At 36.1% G+C, this 21,732-nt stretch overlaps 1 protein-coding gene across 2 annotated transcripts in view; it reads right to left on the reverse strand.

Annotated features, from left to right (window-relative positions):
* LOC118897683 (SPHK1 interactor, AKAP domain containing) overlaps positions 1-21,732 on the reverse strand; it is a 152,000-nt gene that overhangs the window by 110,669 nt on the left and 19,599 nt on the right. For both annotated transcript variants that reach the window (XM_036856908.1, XM_036856907.1), the window contains exon 2: positions 5,442-5,547. In XM_036856908.1, coding sequence (XP_036712803.1) covers positions 5,442-5,547 — 106 coding nt within the window. The remainder of the gene's footprint in view (positions 1-5,441; positions 5,548-21,732) is intronic.

Here is a 21,732-nt window from a genome sequence, read left to right on the forward strand (position 1 = left end):
CATATTATATAATAGATACATATTTTTTTTCCTCAGCACCACGCGGCATGTGGGATCCTAGTTCCGTGACCAGGGATCGAACCCGTGACCCCTGCATTGGAAGTGCAGAGTCCTAACCACTGGACCGCCAGGTAAGTCCATACTATTTCTTTTCTTAAAAATCTCCCTGTTTCTTCAATGCCTCTGATTACTCCTGCAGGAGGGCAATAAAACAAGACACCTAGCAGTTTAACAAAATTTGGATAGGCCATTCTCTGGTATCAAAATCTGAGCCTGAAAATCACTACCAGTTTGCTTGATCAGAAGAGAGTATTGATAGAGCTCTGAGTGGTTTACACTCCAGAGGGAAAAGCCTTGTGTCTTCCTTCTATAGAAAGGTGGCTATGGCTCAATTATGCTGGCTTTGTTTTAAATTTTACTTATTTAGTTATACATTTTTAAAAGCCCTTCCTTCCTTTAAAGATACAGTTTATACAAATACAGAATATTATAGCTATTTTCCATCATGTAGTTCCTAGAATTAATACTGGGGCTTTTGGCCAAGAGCAGTACAATTCTGACGAATAAGAATGTCTTTAGAGATATGGATCAGATTCTGAAAAAGCCTCTCAGTTTGTATGCCCATGCCTGCAAACATTAATTGAATTGCTTTTGTTAATTACATGTCATCAAAATGATATGGGCTTAGATGAAAATGTGTATTACAGAGTAGGATGAAACATCAAGGGGCATCCATTCTGTTCTTCAAATGTATCTGTGCCGCTGTTGACAGCAAATTTAAGTCAGTTTAAAGGAGGCCAGTCACACCAAAGAACGCTCTTGAAACTTCAGAGAGCTGATCAGATGTCATATTAAGATCAAACTTTGCCTCTGGGAACCTGAAATGTTATCAGCCTGCTGCCTTTGATAAGTCAAAGTTTAAGGTGGATTTAATTAACATGACATTAAAAGAGAAGGATATTTGAGGTATTGATTCTTCTCCAACAATTCTTTCCTCACATGAATCCTATTCAGAGACTTGGTTCCACTATATCCCAAGTTACAAATCTTCAGTCCATCAAGTAAAGCATGCATCGAAAATGTCCAGCTATTGTAGAAATATGGCATTGACTATAATGCTTTCAAACTAGAGGAAAGTCTAACAGATATTCAACACAATGAAGGCACAATGCATGCTACATCCAGATTAGTTTTTAAATTTTTCTTACATAAATTTTGCCCTTGTGTAAAGATTATTTACTTGGAACTAGTAATTACTGAGCACCAACTATGTGCCAAGGGCTTACACAAAACTTTTTGTATATAAACGTCACACCAACCCTAAGACATCTGACTCAGAGAAATTACATCGCTGGCCTAAGATCACACAGTAAAAAGAGAAACCTGGAATTTAACTCAGGACTTTGGATTCCAAGTCCAGCTTTGTTACACAACATTTCATTACCTCCCTTTAGATAACAGATTTTGATTTATTATAGAGACAATATAAGGACCTTTCACTTAGTGTTTAACAGACATAAAAGGATAACATTTATAATAATTTAGCTCATTTAAAAGAAAGTCCCTATGATTCAGTTTCACAAAGGTGGTTGCATTTGTCTTGTAAGGAAGAATTGTCCTATGAGAGGAGGAAACATCAGGGAATGTCTGTGTGAGATACAATTTTAAGAGATACCACGGAGGGCTCCAGTGTTGCCTCTCCACCAGCAGCTCTCTTTCTTTCTCTCAATTTTTTTCTGGCAACATTTGGAATTCTATCATTTAAATGCATTATTTTACATACATTAAAACTTCCCCTGGGTCTTGGTGCTCATTAAATTAGGGTGACATAGGGCTTAGCTTACATCCCAACTTGGATGGATTGATGCTTTGTGATGAATGGAATTCTGAAATCATGTCCAGGCTCAATAAGCTCAGTTGTCAATGTCAGTTAAGGGAGGGGGCAATCGAACTAGTTCAGCAGTAGTAGTAGTTAAGTAAAAACAGATTTTATTTTTGCAGTCACTATTTTATTGTGATTGCAATTTTATTGCTTTATTTTAAGCAATCACTAACACCTCAGTGTGAATTTATCTGATAACTTTCTTAGCAATTAGAGGAAGGGGAGAAGGAAGAGAAAGAATAATTCTGAAGCTAGAGCTGGGATAATCGTATAACATTGTGCATACCAGGGAACTTTTGAGAGCAAAAGGGGAGTCTATCCACAAAATTCCAGGAGAGTATATATAGGCTGTGACTAGATGATATGGTAATCTTAGCTCTGGGGAAAGACTTACTGATAAAAACATATATTAAGGAGTTAATAAGTCCTTCAAATAAGACCACCGAAGTCTTTTTCCTGATGATATGGCTTTCTCACAGCTATGGTGTCCAGTGACCATTTTTCCCTAACAAGAAAATTGCACCTGGGTAGGATTCCCTAAAACCTTAGAGATTCACTGTGAAGCACACAGCACATGAAATACATTCTGTCAATTTGCAATTTTTCAGAGGCTGATTATTCAACTAATGCATTATCTTCTGGACCCTTGTTTTATTTCTTCCACCGATTAATTTAACAATATATCAGCTCTGATAAGAAGGTTTGATGGGGAAGAAGATGAAGCTATTACATGAAATGAGTTTGGGGAATTACCAATAGACTTCAATTATCCATGTTACTCTTACAGAAGGTTGACTGACTGTGAAGAGTGGTGATTCAGCTGGACAGCCTTGCTATTTCTAAGACAATGCTGTCCTTATTCTTTTTGTCACTTTTGTACAGAATATACATTATAGTGCATTTGTGAACATATAGATCCTCACTTCCCCAATCCCATTATCTGTGATTAATGCAATTAAAAATATAATCATGATCACTTAAATCAGCTTGCAGTAATATATAATAATAAAATAAAGGAATAAAGTCTCAATATTCATGCCTTTCACTGAGGGCCCATGTTCCTGACACAAAGAAGAGAAGAAACACCGGTGAGCTACTTTTTTGAAGGCAAGGAAAACAACTATAGCCCACATGGTGTATGACACGTGGCATATATGACTACTAAATTGTCTTAAAATGCAATTAGTATGTGAGCTTAAGAGAATATTTAAAATGAAAGGAATGTGCTATGAATATTAGAAAAATATTGCCAATACTCAAAGGTATTGACTTCTCCTGCATTAATTTGTAACAATCCTTCCTAAATTTAGTTGAATAATGTCTTTACTCATTCAAATCTTAATCATACTTCAAAGTCCAAATTAAGATGCACTTGTCTATCTTGAGATATGCCTGTGTAGTTACCTTACATAATTATTTAACTTATTAATTATTGTTTGACTTTTCACATGAGGAACCAGTATTATCTCCCACACTAGACTGTAAATTCTTCTAGACCAGGGGCCATTTGTGATCTATCCTTGTATCTTTCCTCAGGATGTAACAAAATTTTAAAAGTATTTGGGTTGGACTGTATGGAATTACCCATATTTGATCATTTTTGATCCATAAAAAAGTCAGTTTCATATGGTTCAACCTAATACTAGTTGTTCTAGAAATAACTGTGGAATGAGTAGAATTATATTTAAAACTTTAAATTCATATATATATACATGAAGTCATTTAGAATAGATGACTGAATTTTTATTTTACTTTTTCTAGTAGCTGCCCAGTCCCAAACAGCTCTACTAGTTCATTAGCTTCCAGACATGATTTTTAAAAAATGAATATGACTACCTATTTTCTAGGGAAATAAGCATAATTGAGATAACAGATCATGAAGTACTAACTCTCTCAGCACAGTAATGCTAATATTGAATTTTTTTTCTGGCATTGCTTACTTGTTGATAAAATCATTCTTTAGAATAATATTAGTTGTAGGTAATCATTATTTTGAGTGCTTACGATACGCCAGGCACTGTTCTAAACATTTCACGTCTATAAACTCATTGAATCTGCACCTCAGCCCTGTGAAGTGGGTAATACTTTTTTCAGATGAGCAAATTGAGGCATGAAGAGGTAATTTGCTTGAAATCACACAACTAGTAATTATAGAACTGGGTGTCAAATTCAGGCAGTCTGGCTTCAATCTTTATTTTAAATGCCACTGGAATTCTAATCAATAGAAATAGAGTTATTTAAAAATTAGAATAAATTAAAAATCATTTAGCCTTATGAAAGATATAGCATCCGGTGAAGACTTTATAATTTAGAGTTACAGAGTTGAATAGACCATACCTAGGGCTTGAAAACCTGCTGCTTTAGTTCTTTCATAAGTAATTCAAAATCATTTTGAATTATAGTGCCTCAGTTTTCTACATTAAAAACTGGAATTCATAGCACTGAATCCTCTATAAGAATTTTATGAGGATCATATAACACATGATAATAAGAATCCTTAATTAATCAGGCAGGTATATTTTTATATTTGGTTATGAATATATGCATGAAAATATTTTGTAAAATTATGTTTAATGCTACTTTTTTTATAATCAATATTTGTTTTCTAATGAAGATATTTGTTTTCTTTGGTACTTAAAAACTATATAAAATCACACAAGCAGAGAATACATAAGGCTGCTTAACTGGGTACAGTAATCAATAAATTGAAATATATATACATATATAATGCATATTATGTATACGTAATTATATATACATATACAATATGATTAGTAAAATAATTTATCTTAATTTATAGCTATAAGTACTTTTTATACTTGAACTTTGTTTTAACAATAAATGAACTAATCCAGTGTGATTTCCTCTAAGTTTTCATGAAAAGGAACACACTTTCCTCTGGAATTCAGCATCAAATAGTGATAAAAGCATTAGATGAGGAATTGGGCATTTGGCTTTAAATTTCTGGGCCTGACGTTGGATTGGCTGGAAAAATCGGACAGTTAAATTAGATGATTTTATGTTGTTCAAATGACAACTTTCTGCAAGTGTCTTAAAGCAAGATTTGTTTATCAGTTCTAAAATCTATACTCCAGGAAATGCAATTCTGTTCCTAATAAGATAACCAGGCATACCCTTCCCTTTAAGAAAATAGCAAAAGGAGAAGAGCCATGAATTTTTCTTAGATATAGACTTAGGAGCTTAATACAACAAGTTGGGCCATTCAAAACCTGTTAAGATTTTTCTGCAAGGAGATCCAAGAAGCCGTTATCCATGGCTATGTTTGGAAAGAGTTACTAGAAAAAGTTGGAGGTGTGGTGAAGCACTGGAGGCTTAGAGTTTTTAAATCAGACCTTTCTGAAACGCTTGAGTTTTCTGATCATTTCCATGAATTACATTTTTTAATGTCATCAGGGGGTTGTCCTGGAGAGCAAATTGTGGGTGATTTTGTGGTGTGTTTTTGTTGCTGTTTCTGCTTTAGAAGAAGTGCTTGAAAAGTCAAACTAAACTAGTGTTCAAGTTCGATTGGTGAGAAGAGAGCGGTGTTAGGCAGTGTTACCTTCTTACACGCAGTGATGGAGCTACCCAAGCTACTTCCCAAGCTGCCGCTGGCGCTGCCCTGCTGCAGTTCCGGAACCTCATACATCAGGGGTGACTCCAACTCGCTGTTTGTGCCCCAAAACACAAAAGAAAACACATTCTGGTGAATCATCTCCATATTCAGAAAGAAAGAAGCATGATGTGGTTTTATGGAAAATCATCTTTTCAGATTGTGCTGAACACTGCAAACCCTCCTGCTGACATTGATGTTTGCCTCTTTGTTGGTTTCACTTTTGTAATTGGTGGAACCACTATGACCTATTCCGTTGTGAGTATAAAATTGCGACCCATCACCTTCCAGTATAGGTGGATGGACACATTGCACCTGCATGACTTCTAGCAGGGTTGACTTCTTTTCTTAAGCAAGCAGTTTTAAAACCCAAGTAATATCCTTTCAATTTTCACATTAATTCTGCTCGGCCAAAATGGACACATAAAAAATATTCATTTTATTTTTTAAAATGAGGGAAAAACATAATTTTAACTGGGAGGCAGGGTGGTACCATGAAACAAACATGAGCTTTAGAAAACACAGGTCATCTCTTTATCATCTCTGTGGCTGAAGATGGCATCTTAACTTCTCTGTCTCCATAATTCTAGACTTATATCCTTTTCCCCTATTTCTGTCAAATCTTGGTGGGCTTGACTATATACGGGGCTGTATAAATATTTTAAAAGATTTGAAATTATTTCTGAAGCCTCAAGATGTGATATAAATTGAAATTATTTTTAGAAAATATTTTTAGAATATTTAGAAATATTAAGATTCAGAGGGTTTTTTTGTATTTAAATTAGGATAAATAGTTTTCTTCTGAAAATATGCAAATTTGGGTTTTAAAAAAAATGTACTGATATCTCAAGTCTACACATTTTATTTTCATGGTTGTTTGCCACATAGAACATGTACAATTCATTAAAATACATTTTTTGGAATACTGTCTAATGATTCTTTATGTAATTATCAACCCAAAATATAGAATTTTTTTCTTAAAAGAAGCACAATAGAAAATCAGTTAAATAAACAATGTATTTCTGAATAACATATAACCCTCCTGCTTTAAGTTCTGAATTAGTCAACTTTCACTGCATTGCAATTAACCGTAAGTCAAATATTGCATGTATGTAGTCTGTTTGTATTTCTATTATTAATTACTATGAATCACATTTTTACATGACTGCTGATGGTGCTATGTAACAGATCAGAAATTTGGGTAAAAATTTCAAAGAATAATTCAAGTAAAATCTGCTTTATTTTAAACTTTATGTATTATTTTCTGAGAAATTGCCACATTGAGGAATAGAATGCGTATAATTTAAATGAAAAGATAGCACCCATGTTATTTTTGTTGAACTGGGGAAAGGTTGCAGAAGGAAGGAAGGAAGGAAGGAAAGAAAGGAAGGAAGGGGAGGGGAGGGAGGGAGGGGGAAAGTATGCAAAAGCTAACTGGCTCCAGATACTGGCTGTAACTTCTTAGCCAGGATACTGCCTAGCTTTTCAGGGTCTGTCTATTCTTTTATAAATGACATGTTTGGAGTAAAGTCCGTGGTCCCTGCTAGCTATGGACATCACTTTCAAAATATCATAGAGAGTCTGAGTTTTCAGCCGTATTTTTACAGGCTTCCCACACATGGGGTTATAGCTTTTTATGCTATTAAGTGTGATTCTCCCTCAAACGCAACTGCAGATGTCCCTCTGAATGCTTTCTTGGCTACAGGACAGTTTGGCTTTTTACACAAACACCAAACAGGTGAGGTTCCAAATCATTTCCATGTAGAAGACAGGACCACAGACCAAGCTAACTTTGGGCTGTAATAACTTGGCCCATAAGGCAGAGAAATTGTATATTATTTCTTCTAGGAGCCAAAGCTCCATGTGCAGGAGTTCAGGCTGAAGAGTCTACAAAGCTACATGTCCTGCTTGCTACTGTGTCCCTTAGGCAGCTCTGGTGAGCTGGTGGATCACTTCCGTCCAGACCACGAAAGGACTTATGTTCAGTGTTAGGACACCTCCCATGTCTCTTTGCAGGGTTATCGGTCCTGAGAGTGGGAAGTAGGCAGACTGAGAAGTAAGGTGGAGACAAACCTGATACAAAATGGAGTAGAAACAGAGCTTCAACAGTCTGTGATCGTTCTAAAGGGGGATCACATCTAACTTAGGGACAGTAGGTCCAAAATCAGGGAGTAATGGGAACATCGGGAAAAGTAAAACATCACCCATGGAAGTTCCTTGTTTTCCCATGAAGCACACTGTATATGACAGCAAGTAGCCACGGGTGCTATAGTAATTACTATGCACATAAAAGTTTAACTGCTGAGCTAGTCTAGTGGGAAGAAGAAATGACAAGTCTACGCACATGTATCCTGAAAACCCTTCTGCCTTTAAGATGATTGTGAGATCCTGGTCGGAGATGAAGGTGAAGAAGGGAATTTGAAACTGTTGCTTGCCTGTAGGGCTCACTCCATTTGTTCTAAGGCTAAGCATGTAGAGCATTAAAAATATATATATATATATTTTATTGTTATAAGAATTAAATGAGGCAATAGAGTCACATAGTGGGACTAAAATCTGTGCATTACTTCACAGTAACTGTGAGGCAACTCCTTGCACCAAAGCCAATGCATCTTTTACTCTCCTGAAACACATTATGAATCAATTTATTGACACCTATATCCAAAATATATCTAGAGAGGCATATCTTTTAAATCATGTGACATGGATATAAATTTCCAGTAGGTGGCTACAACACAGCCCAATCTGTTCCCGTGTCTTTGGAATGGAAATGGAATTTTCAGAGTATTTGCAAAAATATTGTCTCTAGAGAAGCAGAATATTTGCTGCTACAGGATGAGACAGAGATGGCAAGAACATGAAACTCATGCATTTATTAAAATGAGTTCAAACTGACATTAAAAGAACTGCTGTCAAGATACAGTACAGACTTATAACTTGCTCCTAATGGGTATGGTTGCAAATACTTTCCTGGGACATTTTCATTTGATTTTGACAAGTGTTGACAGTATTTATTAAGCACATCCTTTCAGACTGGTTTCATGCTGAAACTGCTAAATACATTTCAGTGAGGAGGAAGATGAAGGTAGGAAAGAAGGTACAAAAGCAGAATTTAAAGTAGTGACTATAAAAATATTATAGGAAGAGAAGCAGACTCCTTTGTAGAGCAATGTTATACATGAATTGCCCGAGTCCTGAGCTGTCACCACACTGCAATCATTAATGATTCGTGCAGTGTGAATAAGTAGGTCACCATCAGAAAATAGCTTAAGGAATATTCAGTTATTTCACCAGAGAGTGAAGTGTCCAGTTACTGGAAACTGAGTTGTTTATATGCTGCTACTCAAAGTTTGGTCTATGAACCAGCAGCATTGATATCTCTTGGAAGCTTGTTGGATACCCAGGAGCTCAGGTCCTGCCCTAGAACTACTGAATCAGATCTGTATTTTGACATTAAACTCAGGTGATTCGTATTCCCATTAAAGCTTGAGAAGCATTTATCTAACGTATTAAGTTAAATATACATTCTTTTTTGCCCTTGAGCTGTTGCACATGATGTTACTTCTTTTAGAAACACCCTTCTCAGTCCCCTTTCTTCCTCCTGGATAATTCCTTCTCTATCCTTTGAGTCTCAGTCTACAAATCATTTCTTGCACTTTCTCCCTTCCCTCTTTCTGCCAAGGAGGCCACTACTCCTCTCCAACCTCCATTGTCCAGTGCACAAACACACATATATGCTCTCACCTCTTCCCACCCTCTTCCCAACACTCAACCCAACCCAAGAAATGAGATCGACACTCTTCTTCTGTGTTCCAACAGCACCCTGAACCTTATCCTGCTATAGCATTTGTCAAAATGATATATAATTACGTAATGTTTGTCTGTCTCCCCCTTTAGGCTGTAAATACTGAAAGATTAGGGACCCCTTACAACCTAGGACAGTGCTAGGCAGTGATGGATGCTCAATTAGTATTTATTAATGTTTTTTCTTATCTTTCTGAGCATCCTGTTTGACCTCAAAAGATTATGCGCAAAAGAGTGTTTGTATTCAATGTTTAATTTTCTGCAGTGGTGACATATGGTGAGATAAGCCACATCTGAGAAGACAATCTAAAGAATTTCCCAGGATAATTCTAACAAAAAGGGATCCTGCTGCTATTGTTGTGAGAGTCTAGTAAAACAGTGAAAGTTAGACAATTTTAAGATTCTAAAAGGTAAGATTTCTTATCTTCTTCCCCACTTAAAGAATGCTTTCAGTGAAATATAGTAATCGGTTTGATTGTCTCAGTTCTGTTAAGGATATCCACTCTTGAGCTTTAATACTAAATCCTGTAATCGTGACACTCAGAAAAAAAATAAAAGCTCACCTCTATCAGAAGGAATTTTGAGCAAAGAATCCAGTTACTCTTGCTAAAGCCAGTTTAACAATGTGCCACAACCTAGAATTTAGAGGATTTTAAAATACACATTTGTGTGGTTCAAAATGAAAATTTGCTAAAGTGAATGTCCTTCTTTTACCCTCAGCTAAAGGGATTAACCTGTTAGATGAAGCTCAGGGGTTTAGGTTAGTGTTTCAAAAACTGATTTGTTTTTGGAAACATAAAAAAACTCTGAAAACCCACAACAATCTTGAGAAAGAAGAACAAAGCTCGAGGCATCACACTCCCTGATTTCAAACTATATTACAAACCTATAAAATAGTGCGATCCTGGCATAAAAACAGGCACATGGATGAATGGAGCAGAATAGAGAGCTCAGAAATAAATGCACACATATATGGTCACTTAATTTATCACAAAGGAGCCAAGAATATACAATGAGGAAAAGACAGTCTCTTCAGTAAATGGTGTTGGGAAAATTGAGCAGCCACATGCAAAAGAATGAAACTGGACCACAACCTTACACCATACACAAAAATTAACTCAAAATAGATTAAAGGCTTGAACATAAGACCTGAAACCATAAAACTCCTAGAAGAAAATATAGGCAGTAAGCTCACAGATAACTTTTAAAATCTGACACCAAAAACAAAAGCAAAAAAGCAAAAAAACAAACGAATGGGACTGCGTCAAACTAAAATGATTCTGCACAGCAAAGGAAACCATCAACAGAATGGAAAGGCAAACTACTGAATGCGAGAAAATATTTGCAAATCATGTATCTGATAAGGGGCTAATATCCTAAATATGCAAAGAACTCATACAACTCAATAGTAAGAAACTGAACGACCCAATTAAAAAGTGGGCAGAAGATCTGAATACCGATGGCCAATGAAAAGATGGTACATGAAAAGATGCACTACATCATTAATCATCAGCGAAATGCAAATCAAAACAACAATGAGCTCTAACCTCATGCCTGTTAGAATGACTATTAGTAAAAAGACAAAATAACAAGTGTTGGAGAGGATGTGGAGAGAAGGGAACCCTTGTGCACTGTTGGTGGGATGTAAATTGGTGCAGTCACTATGGAAAACAGTTTGGTGGCTCCTCAAAAATTAAAAATATAACTATCATACAATCCAGCAATTCCACTTCTGGGTATTTCTCCAAAGAAACCAAAACCACTCATTTGAAAAGATATATGCACCCCACGTTCATTGCAGCATTATTTACATAGCTAAGATATAGAAACATCCTAAATGTCCATCAATGGATGGGTGGATACACACACACACTGGAATATTATTCAGCCATAGAAATGAATGAAATCTTGCCATTTGCAACAACATGGCTGGACCTTGAGGGCATTATGCTAAGTGAAATAAGTGAGGCAAAGAAAGACAAATACTGTACAGTCTCTCTTATATGTGGAATCTAAAAACATATACATATGTGTGTGTATATCTATATCTATATATCTATATCTATATTTATATCTATATCTATAAAACAAGAGGGAGAGGTAGGTGGAAGAAATAGGTGAACTGCTTTTTGTTTTGTTTTTTAAATTTTAAATAAATTTACTTAAAAAATGATTTGTATTAAAAATCACATGATATGTTAGTTTCTTTTACCTTCATCTTCTGACCAATCTATTGACAAACACTCCCTCCTTGACCAAAGTTTAGTCAAGTTCCTCTGAACCATCTTTTCAACTAGATTTTGACCTTGGTCTGCTGAGCCCAGTTTTAGCAAAGAATCCTGCTAAGTCAGTTTAGTAAAATTTTCCCACCCTTGATATCTACTCAAATTCCTCATCCTTCACCCTTAATATCTAAGTCCTTGGTCAGCCTCTAGCAAGAATCCTGTCAGGCCATTTTAGCAAGGATCCCCCTCCCCTTGATATCTCCTCTTAGCAATTTTCTATCCACTGAACCCCTCACCCGGCCCAATGGTTATAAATCCCCAACTGTCCCCATTGTATTTGGAGCTGAGCTCAGTTCTATAAAGAGTTATCTCTCTCCCCTACTGCAGTAGCTCAAATAAAATGTCTTGCATTTCTTTCTTTTTTTTTTTTTAAATTTATTTATTTATTTATTTTTGGCTGTGTTGTGTCTTCGTTTCTGTGCAAGGGCTTTCTCTAGTTGCGGCAAGCGGGGGCCACTCTTCATCGCGGTGTGCGGGCCTCTCACTATCGCGGCCTCTCTTGTTGCGGAGCACAGGCTCCAGACGCGCAGGCTCAGTAATTGTGGCTCACGGGCCCAGTTGCTCCGCGGCATGTGGGATCTTCCCAGACCAGGGCTCGAACCCGTGTCCCCTGCATTGGCAGGCAGATTCTCAACCACTGCACCACCAGGGAAGCCCCAGTGTCTTGCATTTCTAAGAAGTGTCTGGTGCAAGATTTTTCTTCTACACTGTGTAATCTTCTGTTCCATCTCTGGTAAGAAATTCACATTTTTTTCCTTCTGTACTCATGTTTTTCTTTTCTGGGTTGGAGACATCAGAGCATGGCTTTCTCATCATGTCATCCATGAGAATTAAATATGTCACCAGCTTACCAGCGACTAGCAGATCTACAAACTCCTCATTAATTTTGTAGGATTTTACTAAAAGTATTACAGGAAATGACTATTCAACCCTGAAAATATTTAAAAACCATCGTTATGCCCTGTTTTAATTTTTAAAGGTGACCAAAGAACTGTAGAATGGTGAATTCCAGACTTTTTGATCTCCTGGACCAGTAAAATAACAATAACAACAACAATAATATTATAAAGCAACCAAGCTTTTATTTTCACAAATAAGGACCTTTAAAGAAAATCCTTTACTACCTCTGTCTCACGTTCATTCTTCAAAGAAGGGACATATAAACAATGTAACGACACTATGATACATTATCTAAGAATGAAGAATATTTCTTTTTAAGAAAAGATGGTTGACAAACTTCACTATAATTTTTTGTCCTCAGATCAGTGAAAATGTTACAGACCTGAGTTTGTGTACTTTTTGTGAGGTACTATTAAAAAATGACAATAAAAAGAGTATAAACAGATCATTTAGTATTAATCATAAAACAAGTGGCTCAACTGAACAATATTCTGTGGGTCAGAATACTGTGCTTTGCAAATTCATATACTATCTCTGAGTAAATAGATGACAACAAATAATGGCCTCAAGAATTTAATCACTACCTTCGGAGTTTATTTTTGTTCCTTAAAAAGTGGTTTCACAATCTCAGCCTTCACCAAGACCCCAAGAAATAATTTTGAAATATAACTCCTTGTTCAGAAAAGAGGATCAAGCAAAAGAACAAGATAGCTTAGCTTTCTTTCCCCCTTCTGTTAATGAGGGCTAGAGGGAGACTTTTGAAAACATATGCCCTACAAATGGTGTGTGCAAAAATATTATTTTAATGTCAGGCAAAAAGTACCCATCACTGTTGCTAAGTTAGTGTTGCATGAACATGCATTTATACATGAAGACCATTAGATGCTTACTATTGATATATTTACCCCAAAGTGCTTTATTTCTAAAAAAAGATTGAGGTGATATTTGTTTGGAGTGTCAAAACACAACATATATGTCACTGCATTCTGCTGCATCTAGATTTTAGTTCAGATACATTAATAATATATGTTACAGTAACCACCTCCACTCCCAGCTAATTTCTGTTCTTCCACCAGACCACCTGGGCAAGTGCCTCATTCTGTTATACAATCTTCTCTATATTACTTCTGAACATATTACCATCATTTAATGCATAGCAGGTGCTTAGTATCTATGGAGTGTTTTACACAGTCTTTTAATTATATCTGTTTTATAGATGGGAAATCAAGGATTAGAGGTAAATGTAATCCAAGTTTATATCACTGGTAAATAAGTGATCTGAGACCTGCCCTTCTTCTCTTATCTCTACATCATGTTATTTTCCATTGTAACTTCTAATTTTCCTTCTAATCCTTTGTTTCTATGACCATGACCTCTAAATGAGTCCCAATGTAGCCAAATCCTAGTGCTTTGGTATTTGAGAAACCTAGGTTCAAGTTTCTATTTTACCACTTGTTAGCTGGATGAAATTAGACATGTGACTTAAACCTCTCTACGCATTCGTTTCCTCATCTGTAAGATGCAGATTATAATACAAGCTGTGTCATGGAACTGTTCTGGTGGTTAAATGGGGTTATTCTTGTAAAGCAGTAGCATAGTGTTGGCATAGGGAAAGCACTCAATATTAAATTGAGAAATGATACCGTGTTAAGCCCTGTAAATTTACTTACTCTAAAGAGTCTCCTTATTAGATTTTAAGTACATTTTGATAGTAAATTAAGCATAATACATGAAGGCCTTTTGAATAAATGCATAAATACTTGTTATAGTGACATTCTTCTGTTCTCAGTTCTGAGTTTCTAAAATATATACATACTTATGCTGACTCTTGACTATTACCATGAGGTTATAAAATAAAGAATGATGAAACTTTTTTAAATCCAAGAGAACATAAAATTCATTCAATTAGTCTAAAGCTGTACAAATATATGGCCTGTTCAGACACACAGTCTTATATTTGTCAACATGGGGAAATATTCAGATCATTGAAGCAAAGCCCCAAAGCTTACAGAGGACTAGTCTGACTTCAGTGAAAATTTGAATTGAAAGTGTTTCTTGAGGAAAGAAGTTGTATTGCTTAAATGCTACTTTAACTGAAAAAATTTAATAAGACTAATAAATACATAAGAATGATTTTTCTAAAGCATTTAATATATATTTTCCTCTGTGTTTCTGTTTGCCCCCTTCATTTGCTTGGCAAACCCTTTCTTCTGAGATACTGGGAGTTAGGATTCTCTGAAGCCTCTGCTTCAGGAATCATCAAAAATCACATTGTGGAACGGATATAAGAAATGTTAGGAGAGGGAGGAAAAGGGATATATCCTGGCTTGAGCCATGCATGTTGGTCATTTACATTCGAAGTCATTATATGAAAGTGGGTTAATGAAGAAAAAAGGGGTGAAAGAAGAAAGATAAGAAATGTAGGCGTGTGCAAAAAATATGGGCCTGTGTCATTCTGATGTGTCTAGTGATTGTTGTACAGTATAGATTTTAAGAAGTCTTTGTTGATAAATAAGTGAGTGAATGAGTTTGGTTGGTCTCAAGTTAGGAAAACTGGCATACTATTCTGTCAATCAAGATAATACGTCATATTTTACATGTTGCTTCTGAGGGTATAAATGTATGTGACTTTTTTGAAAAACAATCTGGACATACATTTCACAACTCTTATTCATACATGTTACTCAGTACCACCCCTTACAAGAATCTATTCTAAAGAACAGACACTGAGATAAAGACTCACGTACCGGTTGTTCAACTCAATGTCATGAGTAGAGAAAAACTGAAAATAAATAATACATTCACTAATAGGTACGTTGATGGAATTAGTATGCAGATATTAAGATGATGCCTCTTCCCCACAAATACAGAATGACTTGGGAAAATGCTCCCCTGTTGAATGAATACAGTTGAACACAGAATGTTATATAATATGACTACTGACATAGGTGGCATCCTTTTAAAATGTAAGATTAATCAGATCATTTCTATGCTTAAAACCTCGCCATAGGTTTGCATTTCACTTCGAGTAAAATTGTAAGTCGTTGCCATGGGCTACAAGGCTCTATATGCTTGAAATCCCGTGACCTCTGAGACCTTGTGTCCTTCACACTCTTCCTGCCTCTCTCCACTCTGGCTACGCTGGCCTTCTTGCTGGTCCTAGGACAGGACAGGCACACTGCTTTCTTAGTGCCTTCCCTAGCTGCCCCCTCTGCTCTTTGTCTGCAAAATCCCTTCATATTACCTCCTTCAGGTCTTTCCCAAATGCCCCTTCTCAATGCGGCTTTTACTGACCATCCTGTTGTCACCCAGGACCCCCATCCCTGGCTTTTCCATCTCTCCTACCCTGCCTTATTTTTCTCATTATCAATATCATCTTCTAACATTCTATAGGATGTATTTATTTACTATGTTTATTATTTATTGTGGGTCTCTCCTCCCTGCGCTCCCCCGCAGGTTTGTTACCTGCTGGTTATAAACTCCAAAAATGTGGGGATCTTTTTCGGTTTTTCATGAGGCATTCTCAGGCCAAACATAATACCTGGCATATAGTAGGAGCTCAGTAAATGTTTGTTAAATCAATGAGCTAATTAAAACAAATGTATACATAGTTTCATGCACATAGAAACATATGAAAATGTTAACAGAACTTATCTTTGGGTAAAGGGATTACTTGTGACATTTTCTTCCTTGTTCTTTTCTACATTTTCTAAATTCTTTACATTCTTTACACGTGTGTGTGTGTGTGTGTGTGTGTGTGTGTGTGTGTGACTCAAAAGAATTCTTTATTTTAAAATGTGTGATCTCTGTAAGCTCTGAAAATCTAGTGCTTATCAAAAAAAATTGGAAATGCAAAATCTATTATACTTACAGTCATAAGGAATTTCCCCGATTATTAAATAATTTTTTTTCCTTCAAAATCTAATGAAATTTGCCATCTTAACATATAGGTTACCATTTTAGTGATGAGTTCTCATGGGTTCCACCAAAGCTACTACAGTGAAAATGGACTAATGTGACTGTTAGAAGTAATAAAACAACAAAACAAGCAAATACTGCCTTTAACCAAAGGTAACCTCCATGGCAAAGCTTTTATGCTGAAGAGTCCTTTATCATGGTCTACTGTATATGAGCCTACATCTGGTTTTCCTTATATCTCTGGGGGATAAGGCTGTCGAACGGCTTCATAGTTGTCTATACAAATAACTGGCCAAATGAAATTAAACTTCGACAGTCCTATGGAGCAAGTGCTGATTCTGGATAATGAGATTTTACGTAGATCAGGAGCAGAAGATCTTGGAAGCTGCTGGATGGCATTACCTGCACAGTTTAAAATAGCATCATCACGCCAAAATACCGAGCACCTCAAAAGGAGTAGCTCCTGCTCTCCTAATGGGTAAGGACAGCCAATGCTAATGCCTTCATTTTTCTGAAACTATCTTAATAGTTTAAAGAATTTTTATTGAGGTCTTTTTTGGGTATATTAGATTATCTTTTAAAATATCCAAAGCCTGTAGGAAGCATCTCATGTGTTAGAATGAGGTTGAATAACATTCCTTTAAAAGGGGCAGGGGGGATAACATTTCCCGGATCATTCTTGCTCTCGGACATGTGGTAAGCATATTAGGATTTATACATCTGAGTCACTATGGAACCCTACAAAATACTTAGCACCATGTCTGCCAATTAGTCAGCACTCAATAAATATGATAGGATCAATAAATGGCACCACAAAAATTTTAGTGATTTATCCCCAATTGTCAGATAAAGGTGAACATGATCTTTTAATTCTATCTCTATGCTTTTGTCTGTGAGAGTCTATAGTCCTGAAATACAAGTGTTAGTAAAACTAACATTTAGCTAGAAATAATGTATATAAACCATAAGTGGAACTGTCATTTTTTTAATCAAGAAAAAATTCATGTAAATTATAATTGTAATATTTGAAACCAATAGAATGAAGAAACATATAACAACATCCACACACTAAACAATATGCCATATGAGAAGATTTGTGATTAATATAAATATATATGTCAAAATAAAAAAAATATTCTTATGACATGTGATGTAGTGAAAATACTACTATGTGCTGGAAGTTGGAAGACTTGAATTTGGGTCTCAACTGTCACTTTACTAGCTTTATCTTGGGAAAGTTACTTAATCTCTCTGAGCCTCAGTTTTCTCATCTGTTAAATGGGACTAATATTATTTACTTTACTGTACAAAGTTTGCTATTAATGAAAGGAAAAAATCTCAGTCAATATTAATAGGTACACTTGGCTGAGCACCCACTCTATCCCAGTTGTTGTGACAGGACCTTTACATTTGTCACTTCATATCTTCGGAGTAGGGGAAGTGCTATTACCCTACTGTATTCGTAAGAAGATTGAGACAAAGAGGTTCGGAGTTTGCTCAGAGTTACACAGTTAAGTGGCTTAATTTGGGATCCAAGCCTAGATGAACCTGACCCCAGTCTGTGCTCTTTCCCCGAGGCCTGATGTCTTCACATGGTGCCACTTGCTTTTGCCACATGCTAACTTTCTTAAGAACTGTGTTTTTTCAGGGTACTCCCATTTCATGGGGACCCTGGGGTCCAGAGAAGAGCAATGCGGACAAGGGTGAGGGTTTGCAGGAGGAGATGTGCTGCTGCACCAGACTGGATGGATGGTCCTGTTGAGGGAAGAGGGGGACTTGAATCATAGAGAAGCATCACCAAACACACTACCAGGCCTAGACCTCCCTGAAAATGAAATAGAAAAACATCTTCCTTTTGTGAGTGGAGGAATGAGGAAAACTGTCTAACTAAAAATATCCACCACCTGTCTAATCTTGATGATGGAATCCCTACTAATGACTTGGAGTCAGTCATTTAAACTAGAAGAGCGTAGCAGGAACCCAAAGGGATGGGGCACAGAAAGGGTAAAATTTGATGTTAAAAAAGAGGTCAGGTGCACAGCACAATTTGCAGCTTGGCACCATGAACCAGGAAGCCTGCAAAGTCACGGTCAGAATCTGAGGGTTGGGAGCCCAGGGGGCGGATGGAATGCTGGCATGAAAGAAGAGGCCCTGGTCATGACTTGGCTGTATGTCCCCCTGGACACCACACCCCACAACCAACCTGGATTCCTGGGAGTGTCTCCTGGCGGACAAGGCAGCAGAGAGGTAGGTGGGTGAGTTTGGTTTAACTATCCACATGGCTGATGGAGAGGACCACACCCACAATAAAGGAGTTACAAACACGAGCAGATTTGGAGAGGAAGCAGGAGAGGAGAAGGGTGGGGGGGAAAAAAGAAGCAAGTTTTAGTATCATTCAAGGAGAAAGACACAGCAGAGCAAGCTGTCTTTAAAAAGAACAAAAATAGCTAGATGATGAAGTTGTAATAATTTTTAGAAACTCAGAAAAGGGTTCAAAGATTGCATGCATATTTTCAGGTAGTGTCTGTCCTGGGTAATACCCTGGATGTGTGTCCGAGATTGGGCTCCACATCTTGGATGCATCAAAAGGTAAATTAATCTTGTAGGTAAGACTTTCAGAGACTTCCAACCTGGTTTTTGGGTATCTATAGGTGAGGGGCTCAGTTTGTGCTACTCAAACTTATTATTTTAATATTAAGATTAATATTAAGAGAATAGTGGGGCAACAGATTTTTATGGACATTTGTTATAGCTTCATTGAAAGCCTTGTAATTAATTTTCTGTACAATGCTTACCTGTAGGCATGCTCTAGCTCTTTGTTTTTCAGTCAAAATGAATAGTATATTACCTCAAATCTCAAAGGCTATAAAGCCATTATAACTGTGGAAAAACCAATAATATCACTATATGTTGGAGCACAAAATAAACCAGAAGGAGTCGGTGAAATTATCGTCACGTCTCCATTGCTGGTAGTTACTGGTACATAATTAGAATTCAAGGAAATTTTACTGTGTGGATGAGGATGCCAGAGAACAAAGGCAGTAAAACATCAGAGATATCAAAGCAGCAGACACCTGATTTGGGGGCATGGGGTAGAGCAAAAGGCGTGAATGAGTGACCATTTGTGGTCACATAATGTCCAATCTACATCATTAGCTAAGGGTGATAATTTTCTCCAGAAATGTCTTGCATGTTTTCTTGAGCTTTAGTCCTAGAAAATTCATATTTATTGATACCATATAAATGATCTCAATAATTATCCAATAATTTATCTGCAGATTCTTTTGGATTTTTTGTGTACACAATCAAAAAACTGCAAATGTGGAGAGTTTTGTTTTCTTCTTTTCCATGCCTTTTACTTTTTGTTTCTCATTATTGCCTTCCTGCATTGGCTAACATCTTCAGTGAAATGTTGAATAAAGTAATGAAAAAAAAAATCCTTAGAGTTACACCATTATGTATTATGTTTGCTGTAGATCTTTATGAAGTAAAATTTTGTATTTTTCTAGTATTTTTTCAATTACTTGTAAAAGGATGTTGTTTCTTTATCAAATGCTTTTTTGCATTTATTAATATAACCATATTTTTCTCCCTTAGATTATTAATTTGAGGGCTTATACTAATTGATTTATAATATTAAATCAGTCTTGAATTCCTGAGATCAACTCAATTTGATAGTAATCTATTATCCTTTTTATATTTTGTGGGACCTAGATTGCTAATATTTTCTTTGGGAATCTTTTCCCTTTGTGATCATGAATGAGATTGAATTTCCTTTCTTCCCTTGTCATGTTGGTATCAAGGTTATGCCAGTTTCATAAAATATATTAAAGCTATTCCTCTTTTTCTGTTTGCTGGACGAGTTTGTGTACTATGGAAATTATCTATTATCAAATGTTTAGCAGAACTCTCTAACAAAGAAAGAGTGGTGATTTTCTGTTGGAAGGGTTTGATGCTTATCATGGTTTCTATTTCTTCTTGAGCTACTTTGGTAAGTTATATTTTTATTCAAAATTGCCCATTTAATCTAAGTTGCATGTTTATGTATTGACATAATGTTTTATAATATTACTATAATTTTTTTAAAGATTTTTTAAAAAATTTTTATTTATTTATTTATGGCTGTGTTGGGTCTTCGTTTCTGTGCGAGGGCTTTCTCTAGTTGCGGCAAGCGGGGTCCACTCCTCATCGCGGTGCGCGGGCCTCTCACTATCGCGGCCTCTCTCGTTGCGGAGCACAAGCTCCAGACGCGCAGGCTCAGCAATTGTGGCTCACGAGCCCGGTTGCTTCGCGGCATGTGGGATCTTCCCAGACCAGGGCTCGAACCCGTGTCCCCTGCATTGGCAGGCAGATTGTCAACCACTGTGCCACCAGGGAAACCGCTATTACTATAATTTTGTCTGTGATATCTGTAGTGATGTTCACTTTTTTTCACTCCTACAATTGTTTTTGTGCTTCACCCCCATTGTGAAATTAAGTATACCAGGGATTTGTCAATTTGATTTGCCTTTTCAAAGAACCGTCTTTTGGTTTCTCTATCCTTTATAGTCTATGTTTAATTTCAATTGTATTAATTTCTGGTCTTATCATTATTTACTTTCCTTGGGGTTATTTTGTTTTTTCTAAAATCTCAGGAGATAAATGTGTACTATCATCTTTAGTATTTTCTTTTTCTTTTTTTAAAATGTATGCTATGTATGCTTTAAGGCTGTAAATTTTTCTCTTATGGTGGCTTTACCTGCACTCCACAAGTTTTGAAATATGTCATGTTCATTATCCTTCGAACCAAAATACTTTCTAATTTTCATTATAATTTTGTTGATTTTACTTCTATTTAATTGGAAAATTTTATTTACCTTTTCATTATTGACTTCCAATTGAATTCCATTTTTCTCAAATAACATAGTCTGCATAACATTAATCTTTGGTATTTGTTAAGAATTGCTGTATAATCTAGTGCATGGCCAATTTCTGTAAATGTTATATGTATTCTGCAAGTTTTGGTTGTATTATTCTATATATGTAAATTAAGGTAAGTTGGATGTGATATTCAGATCCTTTAAGGTCATATTGGTACTTTTGGATATTTAAAAAAATCTTTTTGTCAATTTTTTCTGTTATAGTTCTGAGGCTATTTTATTACGTGAATGCAAATGTAAAATGACATGTGCTGCTTATTCAACCTTTGTCATTGTCAGTGACATACTTAACTTCTGGCAATGCTCTTCTGCTTTAAAGTTCATTTTGACTGATAATGACAAAACTATATCAGTTTTCTTTGGTTAGCTATTACATCATTTATATTTTTCCATCTTTTTTAGGATTTTATGTTT

This window comes from Balaenoptera musculus, chromosome 7 (genome assembly GCF_009873245.2).
Source record: "Balaenoptera musculus isolate JJ_BM4_2016_0621 chromosome 7, mBalMus1.pri.v3, whole genome shotgun sequence".
In the NCBI taxonomy this organism is placed as follows: Eukaryota; Metazoa; Chordata; class Mammalia; order Artiodactyla; family Balaenopteridae; genus Balaenoptera; species Balaenoptera musculus.